Source organism: Aulonocara stuartgranti (genome assembly GCF_965226115.1).
Source record: "Aulonocara stuartgranti genome assembly, chromosome: 15".
In the NCBI taxonomy this organism is placed as follows: domain Eukaryota; kingdom Metazoa; phylum Chordata; class Actinopteri; order Cichliformes; family Cichlidae; genus Aulonocara; species Aulonocara stuartgranti.
Window position 1 is genome coordinate 7,176,989 of NC_138951.1, and position 22,964 is coordinate 7,199,952.

Consider the following 22,964-nt stretch of genomic DNA (forward strand, 5'->3'; position numbering starts at 1 on the left):
GTTCTTCCATGGTGGGTCATCAATATAAAAATTGATTAAAGCCAGAAAAAAGGTTGTGTTGTTGGATAATTGAAACAATGAGATGTTAAAAGGAACACACATCATTTTAATTATAAAAAAATAGTGTGCCATCTGCTGGTCACTTAACTCTTGGCCTCACTGTAAAATGCAGACAGTGGTATTTCTCCCAATCACTTTGCTATGATAATATATACTCAGCACGTTTCTGTAGAGACTGATGTATGCAAAAACAATGACATAAAATGACCCAAATCCTATCAGGAACCCTGTCAACAGCGAAGCCACACTCCGGCCCTTTGAGCAATAGTGAGATTTGCAGCATGTTATTGCTCATCTTTTACCAGGAGAAACACTAAAACAGGAATAGACAGGATCATTGTGACCTGCCAGAGTGGAAGCAGCAGCCTGCTTGCTTCAACTTCATCTAATTTCATCCCAATGTAGACCATCTGAAGATAATGCTGGACACTCACAAATCACAGTCGGTATAAACATTGCAGTAGCCGAGCTACATTGCTCGGCTACTGCAATGTCCAGCTGTAAAGGAAAGAGTAAAACCACACTTGAATAGCAAGCAGCATGCATAGCAGGTCTGACACAGCCAGGAAGCAGGTAGACTTTACCGCTGTGGGAGATGTTGAGTTGTTCCTTGCTGCAAGCCAGATGGCAGTGTTGTACACGGAATGACTGATAGTGATACATGTGCACTCAGGTGAACAAGATGTAGTCGAATAGGAACAAATAAAAAGGAAACTTTAATGCTGAACATTTGCCTTCATGGTTTCAGGATTTTTGCATAGCTCTTTCCATGAATCTTTATTTTTAATCTATAGATTCCTACAGAACACCAGTGTAAGAACACCTGGAAGTAGAAATCAAACACTAATTTTTATACTCAAATATTTATGGCTATATTTATTGGATCTTTTCTACTTTTTAAGCACTTTGAGACACATGGAACTAACATGAGGACATCTCCATCTGATGATCATATAAAAAAAACCCAGAACAGAAACTAAAGGAGACTCAAGGTGTGTTTTGTGACCAAATTCTGTTTACACAGAATGTGCTTAATAAAACTGCATTAAATCCTGTTGTGTTTCCTGTAGTGTTAGAAACCAAACTGCACCACTGGTGTTGTTGTAAAAAGAGGAAGCAAAATGTTGTTGAGCGATATAGTTAAGATGGCGAACTGATGAACACACATGAAACGTCCTGCTGCATTATGTAAGTTTACGTGTTGTGTTCATTAAAAGGCACTTGTTCCTTGCTGAGGACTTGTGTCAGCTACCATCCTGCTATTCGTGCAAATTTTTTAAGCATTCATGTGTATAATACACATAATTTACCATTAAAACTATGTGGGATCATGTTCAAGGAGAGGGGAGGAGCTTGTGTAATAAATTGACTACAGCTGCATGTAGCAGCAAAACTGGCTGTTAAAATAAAACTGCAGGGGTTTCAAAAAAGGGTTACCCTTGGCTCATTTATGTGGCATTTGCATGCTCATTCAAACATAAATTTAAATTTAACATGGCTAACTGCAAAAATCAGCAGCAAATTTCCTTTAACAAAAGCATTGCTGTTCTATGCACATTTCTGTCACGGTTCTGGGTCGATTCGACCCAGTATTTTGAGTTCTGATGTTTTGGTTTATTTTTGAAGGTTTGCTGTGTTTTTCGGGTGACAATTTCATGTGTATATATTTGTTGAACCCACCCAGATCGGTGTCCACATGGCTCAGACTTTGACCTCAAACATGATGCTGTCGTTAAATTCAAACCTACATTCATTCTTCTGGACTGGTTCATCCATCTGCATGTCTATAGATTTTTTGGTAACTTTTGCCAACCAGAAGTATACCTATACAAGGTTGCCTCAGGGATTCCAGAATAGCCCCACTCTTTATGCAGAAGCTCTAAGAAAACCCATGTCATTTTGCACGCTTCCTGCCCCAGGTAAATTCCTGCTATACGTTGATGATATTTTGATTACAGGCTACACACAGACTAATTGCGTAGCAAACACACTGACAGTTTTGCAACATCTAGCGGAGCAAGGCCATAAAGTCTCACAGCATAAATTGCACTTGTGGAGCCAAGAAGTAACGTACCTTGGCCACAGACTGACAGGACAAGGCAGACAGCTGTTAGACAGCAGAAAAGTAGCTGTACAATACGCTTCTAAGCCTGTCACCAAACAACAAATGATGAGTTATTTAGGTCTCTGCAACTTTTGCAGATGTTGGATACCTGAATATGCACTGCCCAACCTTTGCAAAACTTGATCTATGGCAAACACTTAGCTCTGAAAGATGAAATAGAATGGACACCAGAGGCAGACAAAGCATTTATTGACTTAAAACTTGCCCTGCAAACAAGCACAGCTTTAGCTTTGCCTGACTGTGACAAGCACTCTCCTTCCTGCGGTAGTAGATGGTGCCGAACACAGCTGTATGCAGAAGCGAACTGAAAAAATGAAACCCCGACCAGACATTTTTAGTACACTGCAGCCTACTGTTTTAGAAGCGAAAGCCCTTATTTCCTCTTTTTCAGCACAGAGTGCAGAACTAGCGGCTATCATACGTGCATGCTGCGCAAAGGTCGAGAAATAGAAATATATAAATATTCACACTGACAGTCAATATGCGTTGCACACCAAAAAAGATAATTCAGAAATTACTGAAGGCAATAACTTTGCAGACCGAGCAGCAAAGAAGGCAGCACAGCAACCTGTACAGACTTTGATGTCTGAAACCTCACATCTAATACCCCTTGGTAAGTCTAAAAAAAAGTACCCCTTATGAGGTCCTAGAGCCAAAAATCGACCACGCCATAAAAAGTGCTATAAAAAAGATTATACATTAATATTTTTTCCACTTTAAATTAGCCAATCTTTTAGACCTACTTCTCCTTGAAATATTCATGTCAAGTTTTAATTACATTTCGCGGATTTTAACCCTCTATATCCCGGTTTTGTCACATGAGCGCACGGCCGTTTTTGGCGAAAAAAATTAAATATTTTCCATAAAATACATTTGAAAGTTATATTTTATTGTACTTTTAATTAGGCCTTTGGATGGACTAAAGATTGGCACCAACAGTCATTTCGATCGCCTTTTATTTTTTTTGCAGGAGCGCATTTCATAAAATGCACACACTATCGGTCCTAATCGACCACGCCATAAAAAGTGCTATAAAAAATTTATATATTAATATTTTATTCCACTTTAAATTAGCCAATCTTTTAGACCTACTTCTCCTTGAAATATTCATGTCAAGTTTTAATTACATTTCGCGGATTTTAACCCTTTATATCCCGGTTTCGTCACATGAGCGCACTGCTTTTTTTGCCCCAAAAAACAAAAAACTTGAATATTTTCCAAAAAAAACATTTGAGGTAATATTCAATTGTTATTAAAATTAGGCCTTTAGATGGACTAAAGATTGGCACCAACAGTCATTTCGATCGCCTTTTTTTTTTTTTCAGGACCAGAAAATGGTCTCCAGGCGGCAAATGCTCCTCCTCTAGGCCGAAATAAGTGCATCTTGCCGGGGTAAGTCGCGACGATTACCGGGGCACGATCACCGGGGACCCCTTTTTCCAGCACACGCCCGATACCACGTGACAACAAATACGTCATTTCCTGTTGACTAAAAAAAAAAAAAAGCACCCTCTCACGGTCCTAGGGACCGAAAATGGTCCCGCCCGATCAGCGGGCGAAACCGCTGCTGCACGCCGGAAATGAGGCTTCATTTCCCGCAGGTCTCTCTAAGCAGCCCGCTGTTTTCCAGCAAGGGCACCACCCGGTGGACAAATAAAAAAATTACAATTCTAAGGCCTCTTCTCCAAAACAAAAACGAAACCTAAGCCATCACCCAGATGTTAACGGTATAAATCCTGCAGTGAAAAATAGCGTTTATAATGGGTTTCAATGGGGCGATTTATGGCTCTAGGACCTCATGTGGATGGCGGTTTGTAGCTTAGCCACTTTAAGCTAATCTAATAAACGGAGACGGCAATTCTAAAGAAAAAAGGAAAAAAAAGGGTTGGAAGGTTTGGCTATATTCTATTCAACACAGTGAAAATGGCCTAATATTAAAAAACGCTGTGGATGAAAAATGGCTGTAGGTCCTACAGAGGGATACCACTTGATGTACTTAAAGACGAACAGAAAGCCGCACCTATTGCAGAGCGTAAGAAATGGCTAAAGTGTGGAGCAGAACTACACAATGACTTACTGACCTGTAATGGCAAACCAGTACTGCCAACATCCCTACACTAGACAGCAGCATTAGCGACACACGGAACAGCACGTGTGTCGGAAGGGGGGAATGTCAGATATCCTCCCTAAGCACTTCACGGGAGACCTTTTTTTCCACTGCCTCTCACTAGTGAGCCTATTAATAAGTCTATAAGAGAAACCACCCTAGCAGAGTGGATGACTAAATTATTTGAGAATAAAGAGATTCTCTCCAGTGTTTTGCAGGTTGCAACCAGGTGATTGGATCCACCGAAGCCACTGCAAAAAAGTGAGTGACAACACAAGCATAGACGCCGGTTCCCCCGACTCCTAGGTGTTCCCTGGTGGAGGAAAGGGCTGTTTGGGTATATCCCGCCCTTTTGTCTTCTCGCCAGTGGTCTACTCACCTGGAGCCCGGGTGTGCCTGGTCATCATGAAGAACCTTGTCCTCATAATGACTGGCATTGCGCTCCTAGTGAGCCTACTGATACTCACCTGGAGAGACAAGGACCCACAGCACCACCTGCAGAAGAAATGGTCATATGACAACTTACACCTGAAGGATATGGATAAAGAGCATAACCACCCCTGGCTGAACAATGCCTGGTACCGGTACGTCTACAACCGAGTACATACAGAAGACAACCACACTGGCTGCTACGTCTGTTCACACCTCCCAACAACAGCAATGCAAGCCACCCTATATGGAAAATCACCCAGCCTTTCCGAAGCCCTATGTATATTCTACAAGGCCACCAGCGGAACATGTTCCCCCGAAGACATCTTCGCCTTCAAGTTGGAGTTAAAAAGACAAGTCACAAAAATCGACCTGCGACGGTGTAATGGAACACTGATCAACTATAAACCTAATGAGGTAGTGTTCTGTACACCAGAGATCTCAGACTGGAACTACAGCTGTGATGACCGATACTGGGTACACCTGAATGCGACCAATGACAAGGGAAAATCTTTCAACGTCAGGAGGGAACCAGGAATACAACATCCAATGTGTTTCACCTTCGCATACGGCAACAGAAAGCTGGGGATGCACCAAAACTGCTCCCAGACTTTCCGCATGCCGCAGGACAGAAAGGCACGGATAAGCTTCCTGAATGGCACATATTGGGTGCAGGGTACAGCTTGGGCATGTGGCTCAAAGACATACTTCACCATCCCACCCAACAGCACCGGACTCTGCGCCCCAATTTTAGTGTCAGACCGCACATTCAGAATATTCCATCAGGACCAACCAAGACGCAAGAGGAGCACTGATGACGTGCAACCTCATGATCCAATCTGGGGCAGTGATGTGCCAGCGGAGTTCAAGTTGTGGACCACCGGACAGAAAGTCCTGCACTCACTTTTCCCATGGATCGGGAATGGAAAAAACATGCTAAGAATCGAGACTCTTGACTACCGATTTGGACTTTTCCTGAACAGCTCAACATGGATAAACAAGGCTCAGAATGAGGAAATCGACGCGATCAGAATAGTGGTCATGCAACACAGAGTCGCCCTGGACATGATTCTCGCTGAGAGAGGGGGCCTCTGTGTCTTATTCAACACCACTTGCTGCACCTATATTCCAGATAACGTGCATTCTTTGACCATGACCACCGCCCTGGAGAAGTTACGACAACTGAGTAATGCACAGCAACAAGACTATGTCATGAACACAGAAGATTGGCTGACCTGGCTGCTGAGCGGCAGCTGGAGGACCCTCATGATCAAAGGACTTGTCTTGATAGGAGTTCTTCTTTTATTGCTTTGCATGTTCTCAACTTGCATTCTACCCTGTATCAGATCGATGATTGACAAAATGGTACAGGCCACAGTGATCACCTATGTTGGACTGCCACAAGAAGATTTAGTATAGGAACACACACTCTCACACATACTGAATGATGCTACAATTGAAAATGTTATAAGAAGCAAGTGATTGTTAGCTGATAATAAAGTATGATTGAAGTGGTGACAACAGGGAGGAATGTTAGGGAGTTTTTATTGTTTTATTTGCTTCAAAAGTTATGTTATACATATTTCACCAGACAGTTTTCTGTAGAAACAGGAAGCTGACCCTGTGACACTGACAAGAGACCAGCACAGAAATACATATCCGCAGAAGTTGACTTGCATTATATTATTCTTAGAAATTGACCTGCAACACACATACTCTGTGACACACACACACAGCTTGCATGCAGACAGACATCAGGACCTGCGTAACAGGAAATGTGATTATATTTGCATATTGACGATGTAACCTATAAAAATAAACGAATACTTCAGTTCGGTGTGATTTGCTCTGAGCTTTTCACCCGTGCAGCACGTTAACCTACACAAGTGTCTCATTGTTGTTTATTCACCTGACTGTTTGTTAACTGTAAATCTCTGACAAGATCAGAGTGGGTTGCCAGAGCGTTCTCACTCCCGAGGCGTAACATGTCGACGTTTTGTCACGTCCCGCGGCGTTCCTGAGGAACGCGAAAGGAGACCTTTGGCGTTCTTATGGTACGCGGCGGGTTATGGCTGGAATCCAGTGAATGACACTCCCGCGGTAATAGACGTTCCAGCCCTGTATTCCAGCCCTAAACCTAACCAGGTCTTTAATGATGTTAAATAGCGTGTTTCTAAGCGATTTGAAGAAAAAGAGCGAACATGTGTAGATTCAGTCCAGACGGTTCTCATATGTCCTCTTTTTTCCGAGGTCGTCATTTAGGAACGTGGTGGGTAGCCGAAAGCGTAATATGGTGACGATTTGTCACCTAGCGTAAAATGTTACGCTTTGGGAGTGAGAACGGGTTGGGGTTGCAGATTCCTGAGGACCTGCATGAAGCCTGTTGTTGTGCTTCATCTTTTTGCTTTGAGCCCGTGATGGAATTAATCTAGTAGTTTTTTTTCTTCTAATTTTTATTTTATTGACAAGGCAGACAAAATTTTATGTGTTTTGAATATGTTTATTTTGTTTGCATGTGAGAACGTTTTGAATTTTGCATTTTTGTAACACAACATATTTGAATGTTTTTCAGTGCTAACATAAAAGAAAAGAACCAATATTATAATGTTAGTGGGGTTTTTTTTTTATGAATTTAGATGTCTGCATCCATTTATACTGCACTCAATGATATTTAGATTAACATTTTATATTTTCCTACAGTTGAATTGTTTTAACCATCACACCATACAAGCTCATACAAAAAGTTTGCCTGTAACCAAAAATTAACCAAAACTGTAAAATATTATAACTTTGACAATAAAAGTTCTAACTTCTATGTACAGTTGCTTGCACAATGAAAAAGTCCAGTCTTTATTTTTGGGTAGTGTGGCGGAGGGCCTCGGGTTGTCCCTGTTGAGCATCTACATTAAGTGTCATATCTCAGATGTGTGACCTCTGTAATAAGGAAAAATCCATAAAACATTGGTTCTGGGAATCCTGACGCTTCTAGTACTGGTTTGTCTATAAGTGCTGTAGTCTCTTCTGTGGGAGTTTTCCATACATTCAATGTATTTCAATGGAAGGTAAACTGCCAGCTCTCTCTGGCTGTACGAGAGAGAGGTGGCACTTGCACCAAAACCACATTCAGTTCAGCACCCCAGTAAGTACAAAGCTACCCCCCCCCCCACCCCTTCCCTCTCCCTGCTAATAGCAGTGACAATGCTATAACTAAGAGAAAAAACAACAATCCTTGGATATAGAATGCTTTAAAAAGAAACAAGAATTGAGAAAAAAGAAAACCAAAACAAGAAAAGAAAAGAATCCGTCATTCCGTATTTCCATAAAAACTAATGTGCAAAAAAAGCAAAAAAAGAAAGAGAAAATGGAGATTATACCATAAATTAAGGTAATAATTGATTGCCTATAATGGTATTTCATTTAATATGTACATTGATTCTTTTTAGTGTTTAGTGTTTTCATAATTCTTTTCCACAAAGATGTATATCCTCTGTTTGAGGACCAGCTGTAATCAGCACACAGCTGGTTTGAGGGGAGATGTTGCTTAACCTCAAAGTTTATCGTTACACGAGCAATCACCAACAGCTGTCTGTGATAGAGTGGATGGCACACTGTGTGTATCAATGGGATAGAGGAGATTTTTTGACTTAATTTCCCAATCAGCTTTTGTCATTGAGTTGCTTCTCCAGCAGTGAGATCTGTGGACATAGTTTGGGAAAATCTGAACTTCTGTATGAAAAGTTGAGCAGATTTGTGGCACAGGCTGGACAAACGATTAGAAGTAAAGGCATACAGGAGTGGATTCAGGGCACTGTTTACAAATATTATTGCTGCAACAGTGCGCCTAATGTCATCACAAAATGTCAGCAGGCCCTCGTTCTTTAGGGAAATCGCTGCCATGCTAATTACATTACTGACAAGATATGGCGCCCACAGGACAACCAAGGTCACAGTGATGCTGGTAATCAGTCTGGTGGTCTGTGGATTGTTGAAAAGTACTGCCCGACTCACTTTTCTGTACAGATTGATGTATGAAAAAACAATGACAGAAAGCGACACAAATCCTACAAGAGTCTCTGACAACACCACAGCCATCCTCTGGCCCTCGAAGGAGTATTGATTACTGCATGTTGTCCATCGCTGATCTTCAGATAACTGTCGAAAAACTAAAGCAGGAGTGGACAGGATTATCGAAGCCAGCCAGAGCGGAAGCAGCAGCATCTTTGCTCTTACCCTATTTAAACTCCTCTGCAGGTGAACGACCTGAAGGTATCGCTGGACACTCAGCACAGTCACAGTCAGCAGGCTGGTATAAAGACTGCAATACACAAAGTATGTTATGATTTTGCAGCCCACCAGCCTAAAGGTCCACCCATAGAGGAATGAGTAAATCCACAGTGGAAGGGTAACCAAGCACAGCAGGTCTGACACAGCCAGACTCAGCATCAAACTTTGACTCAAACTGGACATGTTCTCCCAGTTTGGCTTGAGAATGATCACAGCAATGTTTCCAGGGAATCCCATCAGGAAGCAGACGGACATCACTACTGCAGGAACCAGACCCCTGGAGTCCAAGGAAGGATGAGGTGAATCTCCAGGAGAGGAAGAGATGTTAGAAGTAACCATGGTGGAGTTGAATTGTGCCATGCTGCAAACTTGCTGACTGTTGTGCACTGAACAAGTGATGATGATGATAAATGTGCAGCCACATGAACAAGTTGTTACTTTTGATGAAGTCAAAGAGGAACTAATAATAAAGATACTGTGATGCTGATCCAAACATTTGCATTGATGGTTTCAGGATTTTTGCATGACTTTTTCTATAAATTTTTGCATTTATTTCCATTTATTCAGATAGCACCAGTGTAAGAACATCTAGAAACAAAAATTAAACTTTATCACTTTGATGTCATCAAATTGTAGATTTTCTACAATTTGAGCCATTAAACATCATAGAAGCCTAGAAATGTGGGTGGACAGCTATGTTTTTTTGTTTTGTTTTTTTTGTTTTTTTACAATGAGGACAGCATTTATTGGGAGCTGTGGATGTGTTTATTTTATTTCCAGCTGGGCATTTCTGGATTTTTGCATTTTTGTATCCAAGCATATTTGCATGTCTTTCGCTAACTTTCACATGAGCTTTTTTTAGACATAGAGTGGAAAATGAAACCACATCAAATGTTTTTTCCACCTGCAAATCATCATAAGATTTTTTTTTTGTTGTTGTTTTTTTAACCGTCATGGTCCTGAGTCTGACGACTCAGTGTTTTGTGTTTCCATCTGGCCAGGCAATAACATGAGTGAGGCACAAGCTCATTATTAGCTCATTCCCTCTCTTATCCTGTTCATCTTAGTCTTGTCTCTGTCTGTTCTTCCTACCATCCCCTATATGTAGTCTGTCATGTCCCCATGCTTGTTTATCTTTTGTCTATGCCAAGTTTGTGTGTCTTAGCATAAACACTCACTGTTTACTAGAGACAAAGACCATATCTATAATCACCCTCTTGGTTATCTGAATCTCCAAAGACTGTTATTTCTCCTGAGCTAATCCCTCCACTAATCTTAACCCCAGGGTGAGAGCAGCCAGGGCCAGGTTCCAGCCAGTCCCTGAACCTTTCCTTGTTCCTAGGGTGAGGCTGTCCCATACCCAACTTGTCCCTCCAACTCTCAAGGTGAGATCAATTGGGGTCTATTCTGTCCATACACTCGTCCCTCTTCCTCGGGTGAAGGTAACAAAGACCCAGGAGGTGAGATGGTGGTGCTCAGTGGCAAAGACATCTGATGATTTGATGTATCAGAACTGTTATGTGCAGGCCGGTGTACCAGGTGTTTACATCTGAGTCAGACAGGAAGCAGGACATGCATGCAGTAAAGGGAAGTTGCAGAGGAGGGTGGCTGGGGTGTTTTCAAGCCATAGGTGGAAATTGAGGAGCATGAGCATAGGGACTTAAATGATGCAGTGAGATTCACACCTATTAAATATCCCAAGATCTGCCACTGGATCCTTGAAGTCTTTGTAAATACGTCTGAACATTGTGAGATTATTATATTATCTTATGCCACGTTAGACCCCTAATTAAAGATTGTGAAATCATTATGTAGTTTTAGTTTGCATTATTCTCCTGACTTAGAAGAAGGTGATAACTAGTACAGTTAACTGATTTGTATTACATTAGATTGCCGATTTATGGTGAATGAATGATATTGTTTTATGATGCATGCTACTGCTGCGTTATAAGAAATATCGTTTTCAGAGAATCATGGCCTTATTTGTCTGATTAGAAAAGAACAGAACATACTGCACAGGAAGCCAAGGTCATAACTTAGGCTCACTGAGAGAGAGAAAGAATGTGGATGTTTAGGTTTTATGACTGTGGAGGGGGGCTGAAGGTATAAGAATGTGAGAAACGCTCAGACACGACGAGATCAGGCGGACACCCTCCCGCGCTCATCTCCCCTCCGGATGGTTTATCCTCAAAAGTGTTGTATGGAATAATGAGAATTGTATGGAATAAAATGATTGTTGATTGAGCATTTATACACCGAGTGTTGTCCTTCCTTCAGCCCAAAGATCAAAGAACTGAGAATTTAAGAACATACAAAGCAGTGGGTTTATGGGAGGCAAAGACCTGGTGTGACTTTGCAAGAAAGATTTTTGAAGCAGGACAGTGGTCACGGTCCTGGGTCTGTGACCCAGTGTTTTGTGTTGTTTATTATTAGTCTTTGCTTTTGTGTTATTTAGAGTTCTTAGTCTTTTGGTTTCTGTCTTTGTCTCCCCTGGCAGGCATATCCCCTTGTCAAGCCCGCGTCTCTGTGTTATGTTTCCTGTTTTACTTTGACAGTCTGCATCCTATGTTAATGTTTTCAGTTTTGCTTCCCCTTGTTCGTGTCATGTTTGATTACTCCCAGCTGTGCTCTACTCCTTTATCTCGTTCCCTCGTTATCCCACTGCGTATTTAAGCCCTGTGTTTTCCGATCTCCTTATTCCATGGTGTGTGTTCTGCCTGTTTAAGTTAGGCTACATTCACACTGCAGACGAAAGCGCATCAAATCTGACTTTTTTGACCATATGCGACCCATATCGGCTCATAGGATGACAGTTCTAACAGCACAAATCCGATATTTACAAATCCAACTTTGGCCACTTTCATATGTGGTACTGAATCCGATACATATCTGATGTTTTAGAAAGCGACTGCTGTTTGAATGGTCATGTCACATTAAATCCATCTTTTATGTCACTGGCACAAGACAGACACCAATTATCAGTGCCGGAGAAGACAAACGAGAAAGTATGGCAGTGGAAACTGGAGATGGAGCGAGTCAATAGACAGAAAGTGAGGTTTTGGACTAGTTTAGCATATGGGGAGACAATTCTATTCAAGCTAAACTTGAATAACTAGCACTGTGGCCGCCATTTTTACTTCCGTAAACAGAGCGCGTTGTGTGTGACGTCTTCTTTTGCGCATGCCGGCCACTTTGAGGGCCGTGAACCGTTCACACTAGAGCGTGTTTGCTGTCATATTTTATTTGTGGTGTGAACAACCAGACAAAAAAAATCGGATTTGATCAAAAAATCGGAATTGAGCATTAAGACCTGCAGTGTGAACATAGCTTTAGTTTCTGTTTTTTGCCCTCCTGCAATAAAAGCTGAGTTTTGCGTTCACGTTTGCCTCCTGGAGTCTGCATTTTGGGTCCTCCATTCCTGTCTGCTGCACACAGTCCATGACAACAGCAGAATCTATTTACAGATTTACTGTAAATAAGAAGACTGAGGTAAGGTAATTATTTTGTAGATTTATACATATAATACAACGGAAAAAAAAAGAAAATCAAGTTGTTTTAAAATGTGAACATGATTGAATGTAATGTTTTTTGATACAAGAATGTGTGGAAGAAAAATGAACATGGCTAAAAGAAATAAAAAATGGTGTAAAATTCTTTTTAATAACAAGATGAGGAAGACCCTGCAGAAAATGACTTTTGAGAAAGTCATTAATGGACACAGAAGTAGCTTTTCAAGAAAATAAGGGGAATTCATTTCTGCTGCAATATTGTTTTCTTAGGTAAGACATAATCAGTCAGTTGCTTTGTTTTTTGTTTTGGCTCATATTACCATGAAGTATCAAAGCCTCTACTGCGACCTAGTGGTAAAGCATAATATTGCTATACAAGAGGCCAAAAGCAGCGAAAGCAGATGATATTTTAAGCTGAAGAGTAAATACGCTAATAGAATAACAATCTTTAACACGTCATGGGGCATTTCAGTGAAAGAACAATGCAAAGCTTCGTTGAGATTTTCCAGTGAATACAATCACAGAGGCGAGTGAAGCTGACAGTGAGTGAAGCTTTCAAAAATAAAAATACATTTCTCTAAAACCTTTTCTGAAGGACGAAGAGAACACACACATGGTGCCAGATATAGTTGTACCTTTACAGGTTTTAGTTAAACAGTTGAAAATGTGCATAATATGATGCACTGTAAAAAAACAAAAAAACAAAACAAAACTGTGCAACAGTACATAAAACAATGCAAAATTAGTTCCACTGTAACCAATTACAACAGGGAAGTGATGTTAATCTTATTTACTGCATCAGTATTAATAATCTCATGCTATACAGAGTTGCAGGAGACGATTTAACTACTTTTTGTGTTGTTTCTACATTTAATGCATTTCTACATATTATATTACTTACATATGGTATTTGGGAAATTTACTTTATTATTGAGTGTTGTGGATGTTTTCCATTTAAATAAAGCCTGCAGACAAGCGGTGAGCGGTAGCTAACATTCTTTAATCACAAACAAAGAACAGAAAAACCAAGCTTGGTGGAGAGCCTGCATGACCGCGGGGCAGACAGTCAGCAGTCTATTCCTGAGCCTAGCATGGCTCCCAGTTAAATACCTACTCCAGGAACAAAAGGCAGTACACAGTTGTTTCACACCTTAAGGTTCACACTCCCTTGCTACCTCCCAGAGTCATCGAAGAGACAAAAGATTCTTCCTGTGGAGTTGTCTGCTTCCCCTCAACTTCCTTACCAGACCCCCACCATCTGTCTAACTGCATGAGTGTGAGACATGCTAAAATCCAGTGGCACCAAGGCATTATACAATAAAATAATGTGATTAATACATAAATAAAAGAAATTCCTATACACTGAGTAAGGTCAATCTCTAGTTAGCCAGCTGCTCTCATCAAATCCTCGGGAACATAGATAAGCACAAACACATCATCAGAACTGGCAAACATTTCTCTAAGAAATATTAAAACTATTACAAAACATTTTCAGCTATAGTGAAGTCATTTTTCATTGTGTTCCCACTCTTACCAGGAAGAACACACAGCTGCTTCCTCTAATGTAATTGGTCTTTTAATTCTTTCAACATTTGTCTGCTTCCCTGTCAACAAACATGTATTTTCACATTTAGAGCTTAAACCAAAAACTCATTGTGACAAATAGAGAGCACCACAACCTACATGTAACAGCAGGAGAGAAATCACTTGACCAAAAGATGCCTTTTCCAATGTCACAAGGGAAAATTAATTCCCCTGAGAGCTTTTAACATTGAGATATTGCTTCTGCACTGATATCTCTTGACAAAGTCAGATTTGGGGAATTTCTGAACTTCTGTATTAAGTGTTCAGCAAATTTTTGGTGCAGAGTTGTCAAACGGATTGAAGTGAAGGCGTACAGGAGTGGATTCACTGCACTATTTATAAATGTTAGTGCTCCAACAATGCTCCAGCTGTCTTCACAAAACTTCAGCAGTCCCTCGTTTTTCAAGGAAATAGCTGCCACACCCAACACATTTATAGAAAGATATGGCATCCACAGGACAACAGAGGTAACAATGACCCTGGTAATTAGTCTGGTGGTCTGTGAATTGTTGAAAAACGCTGCCCGATTCACCTTTCTGTAGAGATGGATGTATGTAAACATTATGACAGAAAGTGAAAGAAATACTACAAGAGTCTCTGTCAACACCACAGCCAACCTCTGGCCATCAGAAGAGTGTTTATTTTTGCATTTTGTCCACTGTCGTTGTTCCACCAGCTTTCGAACTACCAACTCAGGAGTGGACAGGATCATTGCAGTCAGCCAGAGTGGAACCAGCAGCTTCCATGCTTCAACCTGATTTAAACTCCTTTGCAGGTGAACGACCTGAAGGTAACGCTGGACACTCAGCAGAGTCACAGTCAGCAGGCTGACATGAATGGTGCAATACACAAAGTATGTAATGAGTTTGCAAGATGTCTCACCTATCATCCAGCTATTGAGGAAAGAGTAAATCCACACTGGAATGGTAAGCATGCAGAGCAGGTCTGACACAGCCAGACTAAGCATCAAACTCTGGCTCAGACTGGACATGTTCTCCCAGTTTGGCTTGAGAATGAGGACAGCGATGTTTCCAGGGAATCCCATCAGGAAGCAGATGGACAGCACCACTGTAGGAGCCATGCCTGTGGACCAGGAGGTGATGGGTGAATATCCAGGAGTGGAGGAAAAGTTAAGGGTATTCACTGTGGAGTTGACTTGTGCCATGCTTCAAGCTTGCTGACAATGTTGTGCACTAAGCAAGTTATTATAATAGATGTACCATCAGGTGAACAAGTTGTTCTCATTTGATGCTGTCAAAGGGGAACTAATAAGAAAGAAACTGTTGTGTTGACGTAAACACCTGCTGTCATTGTTTTCAGGATTTTACATGCCTTCTGTATGCATTCTGTCAACACCCAAACTTGATTCATAGTCCATATCTCTTAAGCTTGAGCATACGCTTTCATATTTAGGAGTTCATGCTATACAATTGGAGATTTTGCCATTTTTTTCCAACACTGACACATTTAAAAAAGGGAGAAATGATAATATCATATAATAAATCAAAATAAAGGCTGACAACACGAGACAAACAATAAAATCCCCGTCTGATAGTGATGGGCCACAGTGTTTCGAGGCTTTGAAGTATGTGTCAAGAAATCCAGGAAGTCCCTTATCAAGCATGTATTGAGGCTCGCTTGCAAATGAGAAGTGTAGGGACTAACGCGTTATTAAGTAACGTGTTACAGTAACTACGTTATTATTGTGGTAACGAGCACGGTAACTAGTTATTATGCCAAAATGAGGAACGCGTTAATCGTTACTGGGATTTAGATAGGGTCGTTATTCGTTACTTCTTGTGGTGGCTATCGCGGAGCTTCCACAGATTCAGTAACATTAGCTAGTGATGGAGGCCAGCGGGTGGATGAGGGAAAGAGGAGGCAGGAGGAGAGACCCAAGGCGGCCGCCGGTCCGAGTGTCAGGTGAACTGAACTTCAGGTAAGAAGTTATGACCTGATGTCTATCTGGGTCAGATATAAACCAAGTTTAGGTGGAGTTTATTTTCGTTATGCTGACTTTTTCGTGCAGGGTACTAGCTAGGATGACAGAGTTTCTATACAGCTGGGTGGGTGCCATGATGTTACTGATGTTGAACTTTATTATGTTCATAAGGTTAATTATTAGAGTTGCCGTAAAAAACGGAATCATCCCATATTCAGAGAAAATATTACGCGTTTCATATTGAGGTGAAAAGGAACGCAGTTTGTCCCGGACTTTAGCTAGAATGAAAAAGACACAAAGCTGGAGTTATTCTGTGTCTTTACGCTGTCAGCTGCCTGTTCTCCTCTAATTCTCTCCCCCTCCCTCTCCTGTTGCTATTTCAATCATGAAACTGATCAATGATCAGCTGATCGGATTTTCTCTCTTGTTTGTTTATCGCCCACTTTGCGCCAGAAAGAGGAAACCAGCAGATGTCGCGTTAAACAACAGCAGCATGTTTAAGCTTGATCAGCTGTTGTTAGAATTTATTTAATATTCATTTCTAGTATCAGCTGATGTTTGCTGGAGCCACAGCTGTAAAAGCTGCTGGTCATTATGTCGGTTTGGATATGTGGTGAGAGGGAAACATGAAGATGAAACCAGGAGATGTCCTTACTGAATCATCAGAGCTGAACAGGTGATGGAGAAACAGGTTTACCTTTTGGGTGACATGAATGAGTTAAAGGGAAGTTATGAACTGTTTCTGAGAGACAAATAACACCAGGATCCTTTTCTATGTAGCTGACAGCTGGTAACTGTGCAGGGGCGGGTCTAGCAATGTTTTGCCAGGGGCGCCAGGTAGGGCATTAACAGGGAAACGGGGGCACAAAGAAATACTTTTCTTTCTTATTCTCATTTAAAATATCTAGCTTTTAAAAAATAATTATCTGAATCTTACAACAAACGATTGATAGATTGATGCATATATACCATCAAAACAGTGTACACAAAGAGGTGAAGAGCTGCTCCACCCATGAGGTGATCTCTACCAATAAAGTATTACAAATAATATGCCTGTAAATAATGAAATGTGTTACTACTATAATATACACAAGTCTGTTTTCTTTTTTTCATTCCATTGGGAAGTGTTAATTGTGTGTCAATGGCAACAACACTGCATCTATGGGTATCATCTAGGCAAGATTACTGTGGGATAGTTTTGCACTCCTGCCTCTCAGCACAATGTGAAACGGTTTCTCCAAAGCCAGAGTGGTTATTAGCAAAAAGAGAAACTGAGTCTAAGCACAATGGAAAAAATATAATATCTTGATAAAAATGATAAAAGTCAACATCCGCACAGTATTCATTAGCACAATCACTGTCTCATCATTTGAAAAGACTGTGATTTTAACATCAACATCTCATGTCATGGATTTGGATTGGATTTATTCAAAAATATACTGAAATCATACTGACAAGGTTTTTGACATTGATAGACTTCTACTACTGTCAACCGCACATCAATCAACATTTTTTTTGATAAATGAATGAGCCACATACAATCAAATTAGAGTCGTTGTTTTTTTTTTGTTTTTTAATTCTAGGCAGTGATTACGTCTATGTTGACACTGTTGCATGACAGCCAAAACAACGTCACAAATAATTGAAATGACAATAATGTTTTTGACCTGCAGGGGGGTATGTTTACACATGAAGCCTTAAGAAACTAACCTTTTTTTAAAATCATTTAAATGGAAAGCTACAAGTCTCCATGAGGCTTCATCTGTCACTATCTGACAACATGTTTAAATATACATTTATTATAACCGTGCTATTTTACATGGAAGCGTTAGTATCAGCAAACAGGGGTGAGTCTAAAAGGGGGCATGGGGTGTACTAGACCTTTTTTTTTAATGGCTTTCGTAACCAAACAAAGCAATTATCTTTATTATCTCACATCAGTATAATTTTATATGAATTAAGCATATTTCACAAGATTTTCAGTAATTATTAAATTGTTGTGTGTGGACATCGGGAACATTCTAAAATTGTTGTAAAAACACCAATAACTAATTTTAGGGGAGGAAAAAGGATCACAATGTACACCAGGCACAACTGTACATGTTGCATCTGCAAGACAAATATAAGAAACTTAAGTTCAGTATCAGTAGCTTGCTAATATAACACACTACCTTTACTGTAGTTAACAGAGGTGTCAACTAACTATTTTTTAACTACTGAACCAACCCTTTGCTTTCATAATATTCAGAGGAGAGTGGGCTTGCTAGCAAAGTTAATGACTGAGGTAATGTTAGTGGTTTCAGTTTTTTAGCTGCTTGTACCCAACAGTTAGGATTCAGTACACATGCCTCTTTAAATTTAGACATATGTATCTATTTTAATGTGTCCTTCCCTCATACAGACTTGTTATTGTTTCTTTCAGTAGATTCATTATGACTTGTTGGTGTCAAGTCAAACCTGCCTTACTTACCAAAAAGGTAAATTTTCAACCATAAGCATTTTAAGGATGTTCAGAAATTACACATCTCAGTGCTGTGGTGTTTTAGTGAAAACCCTAAAACTGCTCCTAGGTATCCTACTTATAGATAACCATATTTTATTATGACTATTATAACGACTATGGTTTTTACTAGCAGTAACTGTACATAGTTAAACAACGTACAGCAGTGGTGGTGTACATGGTTTTTGGTATTAGTAACAGATGGATAAACATATCTGTATTTATAAATGAAATACCAAGGAGGAGTAATGATATATAAATGATAAATTAAGCACTCACTACAACCATACTAATACTTACTAATGCTTAATAGTGTTACATTATTATAAAGTGTTTTATTAAAATACACACAAACCCCCATTAGACAGTTAGTATAATAAAAAAAAACATAGGATTGCTGTATTTTTAAACCCATTTACTAGTTTAATAAAAGTATTTTGATTTTTATTTAATGGGTGTTACATTATTATGACATTAATTATGGATTAAAAGTAAAAGTATAACATTGCATATAAGATACATAATAAAATCCAACAGCACTGTTATGTTAGGTCTGATTAATTGTATTAGAACAGTGATTGGTGATATTATAGGTAATTTTGTTGTTTACACACAATTATTTTACTGTATATTTCTGTTGTTGTTGTTTTACAGTGCAGGACAGAGAAGATCCAGCATCACAGGGGGAAAATCATTTGATAAAAAAATCTAAATAATTAAAGAGCTTTCAACGTTGTCATCTTACGTCTGAAACGGTATTTGCTGACTTAGATTGTGGGGTAATTCTGAGCTTCTGCATTAAATGTTCAGCATTTTTTTGGCACAGAGTGGACAAACCATTAGAAGTAAAGGCATACAGGAGTGGATTCACTGCACCGTTTGCAAACGTTAGTGCTGTAACGGTGCCCCATGCTGCTTCGCAAAACTTCAGCAAGTCCTTATTGTTTAGGGAAATAGCTGCCACACCCAGGACATTTATGGCAAGACATGGCACCCACACGACAAAAAAGGTTACAATGATACTGGTAATGAGTCTGGTGGTCTGTGGATTGTTGAAAAAGGCTGCCTGATTCACCTCTCTGTAGAGGCAGATGTATGAAAAAACATTGACAGAAACTGAAACAAAACCCACAAGTATCTCTGCCAACAACACGGCCATTGACTGGTTCACCGAATAGTATTGATGTTTGCAATATGTCCAATCTGACTGTTCTACCAGCTGTCGAACCACTAAAGCAGGAATGGACAGGATCATTGCAACCAGCCAGAGTGGAACCAGCAGCTTCCATGCTTGTATGTGGTTTAAATTCCTTTGCAGGTATACCACCTGAAAGTAACGCTGGACACTCATCACAGTCACAGTCAGCAGGCTGGCATATATCAGAATCAGAATCAGAATACTTTATTGATCCCTGGGGGAAATTATTTTTTGTTACAGTGCTCCATTTTAAACCAACATTAAGACAAGACAGACAATACGCTAACTAAGAATAGTACAATATATACATATATATACATACATACATACATAAGTCACTTATAAATAAATATTTGGAAAAGAAACATGTGTAGTTGTAGCAGCAAACAGTGTGTTAAGTGGATGCGTTGTACAGGGAGATGGCCACAGGCAGGAATGATTTCCTGTGTCGTTCAGTGGTGCTTTTCGGTAATCTCAGTCTCTCACTGAACGAGCTCCTGTGACTGACCAACATGTCATGGAGTGGGTGGGAGGTGTTATCCAACATTGTCTTTATCTTGGACAGCATCCGCCTCTCCGACACCACCTTGAGGGAGTCCAGCTCCATCCCCACAACATTGCTGGCCTTACGGATCAGTTTATTAAGTCTGTTGGCATCTGCGATATGCTGCAGTACCCAAAATATGTTATGATCTTGCAGCCCACCAGGCCCAGGGTCCAGCTGTTGAGGAAAGAGTAAATCCAAAATGGAACGGTAAACATGCAAAGTAGGCCCGACACAGCCAGGTTCAGCATCAAACTCTGGGTCAGACTGGACATGTTCTCCCAGTTTGGCTTGAGAATGATGACAGCGATGTTTCCAGGGAATCCCAGCAGGAAGCAGATGGACAGCACTACTGCAGCAGCTATACCACTGTAGTCCCATGAAAAATGGGGTGAATATCCAGGAGAGGAGGAGATGTTAGAAGTAACCACAGCGTTGGTGAGCTGTGCCATGCTGCAAGCTTCCAGGTAATGATGTGCTCTGAGCAAGTGATGATAATAAATGTCCAGTCACATGAACTGTCAAAGAGGAACTAACAACAAGGAAACAGTCATGTCAAAGTAAACATTTACACCCATGGTGTCAGGATTTTGCATGGCTCTTTTTATACATTTTTGAATTTATTACAGGTTATAACTATGTACCAAAGTTTGCTGTTGTTCCCACAAAAATGTGCTGAATAAAACTCAACCCAAATCCTGCAAATACTGTAAATGCTTTATGTCTGTAATACACATCATTTGTCAGTAAAACTTGAGAATTTTTATTTTTGCATTTATTTATTTTTGGATTTTGCATTTTTCTACCTATACACATTTGCATGTGTTTGTATAACTGGCATATTAGTTTTATTTACAAATTGAAAGGAAAAAAAGAACATAAATTTTTTCCAACCCATACATTATTGCTTTTTAGCCTATAACAACTATAATCAGGGTATATCAGCCTAAAGGAACAAGTGAAGTGATGAGGAATAATCTGTCTGAAATCCATATGTGGCTGTCATCAATGCATTACAGTAAATATCAGTCTCTCTAGTATTTCTATTCAACATGCACCAAAAAATGGGAGGATCATCTAAAGGAAAATGTTGTCTGTGAAGGTTCCCAGTCATCCAGGTCATTGTAGTCTAATGAGCTTAGAAAGAAAAGCATGTGGACTTCTTTAAGTTGCTTGAAGATGTTTCACCTCTCATCCGAGAAGTTTCTTCGGGGCTAGAGTCAAATGGTGGAGAGTCCCAGATTTAAGCTCTGAGTTAAATTGTATTGATATAGCACTGAAACACAACACCATTTTTTTTTACCTTACAGCACATATACTGTAAGATAAAGACCCTACAGTAATACAGAAAAAAAACAACCCTACAATCAAATGATACCCTATGAGCGATCATTAGGTGACAGTGAGAAACAAAAACGGCCTTTCAACAAGAAGAAGCCTCTGGCAGAACGAGGCCATGTACTGGATTGGTTGGGGTAAATGAAAAGAAATTAGACTTTCACTTAAAAAAATCTCTAGAATCTGTTATTACGGTCACTGATAGGGTAGGTGGTGGCAGGTGTTTGGTTATGGTTAGGCAGTAAAGTTAATTAATTTGGTTATGAAAACATTGTAGTTGGAGTTACATTTGCTTACTGTATGTACTCTCAGTTGTTTTCTGTTTGTTATTCACTAGACTTGACAAAACATGTCCTCAGGCTTAAAACTTGTATGAAATTTAGAAGAATAATAATAGAATAATCCTTTAATTGTCCCACAAAGGGAAATTTGGGTGTAACAGCAGCAAGAAAGACACATATACAAATGTAGCAAGTACATAAGCTAAAATAATTTAAGTTGGTTATGAATAGTTGGGCCAATTCAGAAGATATCAGATTCGGCTCTAGGAGGTGAGTGAAGTACAATAAACGTACAACCACAGATATTGTGATTACAATTGTTATTTATAGTGAAAATAAAGTGCAATTACCAAACACCAATATTTACAAAATCTGCAGACAAGGAAAAAATAAAACAATTCAAGCTTGTAAAATATCCGCTGCACGGCAGTGCAGGAACCTCGTCCAACCTCTGGCAACAATGTCCATAAAGTTTATTTCATGAGTGATATAAGTCCAACGCGTATGACAGTCTAGACAGGTTGAAATTTGAAGTAGGATGATCAGCACTAAGATTCCAAAGCTGAAATCTCAGAAGTGAGATTTAGGGGACTAAACCAAGAGGGGAGAGTGTAGGCCGCAGCAGCCTCCTACCAGACCGCAGGAAGTTGTAGCTGGGGTTCTGGCTCGTTGGGCCTAGCTCGCCATCCAAAGTAGTGGTGTCGCTGTGGTCTCTCCAGGGCACCACTAGCCTGCACATTCACTACGTGCGATGTCACATACGAGCCCCACGCATCTACCCACGGCGGTATCAAAATACTGTTGCTTCCATCCGCTAACGCCTCTCCCCCGCGTCTTTTCGAGACGACAACCCGGAAGGCATATATCGGTGCCTCGCGAATGTGATTGGTCACAACAGGCATGTGCAGACACGCGCCATGACGCGTCGCGATGCCTTCACGGGCACGCTCCCAATTGGAATTAAAAATTTCGGCTTAGTTATAGATGCAGCTCTTTTTATGTGGGTTACATCCTCCCCGCCTTAACCCATGCACGTCCCGTCGCATGTTAAACGCTAGACAAC

At 40.3% G+C, this 22,964-nt stretch overlaps 3 protein-coding genes across 3 annotated transcripts; all 3 read right to left on the reverse strand.

Annotated features, from left to right (window-relative positions):
- Nucleotides 1–8,324: 8,324 nt before the first annotated feature.
- LOC309689455 (leukotriene B4 receptor 1-like) lies at nucleotides 8,325–9,365 on the reverse strand (the record flags this gene model as incomplete). The annotated part of the gene is made up of 1 exon (XM_082505868.1): nucleotides 8,325–9,365. The coding sequence occupies one exon, from the start codon at nucleotides 9,363–9,365 to the stop codon at nucleotides 8,388–8,390; it is 978 nt and encodes a 325-aa protein (XP_082361994.1). The 3' UTR covers nucleotides 8,325–8,387.
- Nucleotides 9,366–13,906: 4,541 nt separating this feature from the next.
- On the reverse strand, nucleotides 13,907–15,263 carry LOC309689891 (C-C chemokine receptor type 8-like; the record flags this gene model as incomplete). The annotated part of the gene is made up of 1 exon (XM_082506582.1): nucleotides 13,907–15,263. The coding sequence occupies one exon, from the start codon at nucleotides 15,261–15,263 to the stop codon at nucleotides 14,280–14,282; it is 984 nt and encodes a 327-aa protein (XP_082362708.1). The 3' UTR covers nucleotides 13,907–14,279.
- Nucleotides 15,264–19,045: 3,782 nt separating this feature from the next.
- LOC309689893 (C-C chemokine receptor type 4-like) lies at nucleotides 19,046–20,805 on the reverse strand. Its single transcript, XM_082506584.1, has 2 exons — nucleotides 20,415–20,805; nucleotides 19,046–19,940 (listed from the first exon to the last, which is right to left on the reverse strand). Exons 1-2 carry the CDS (start codon nucleotides 20,732–20,734, stop codon nucleotides 19,277–19,279), a joined length of 984 nt encoding a protein of 327 aa, XP_082362710.1. The 5' UTR covers nucleotides 20,735–20,805; the 3' UTR covers nucleotides 19,046–19,276.
- Nucleotides 20,806–22,964: the final 2,159 nt, after the last annotated feature.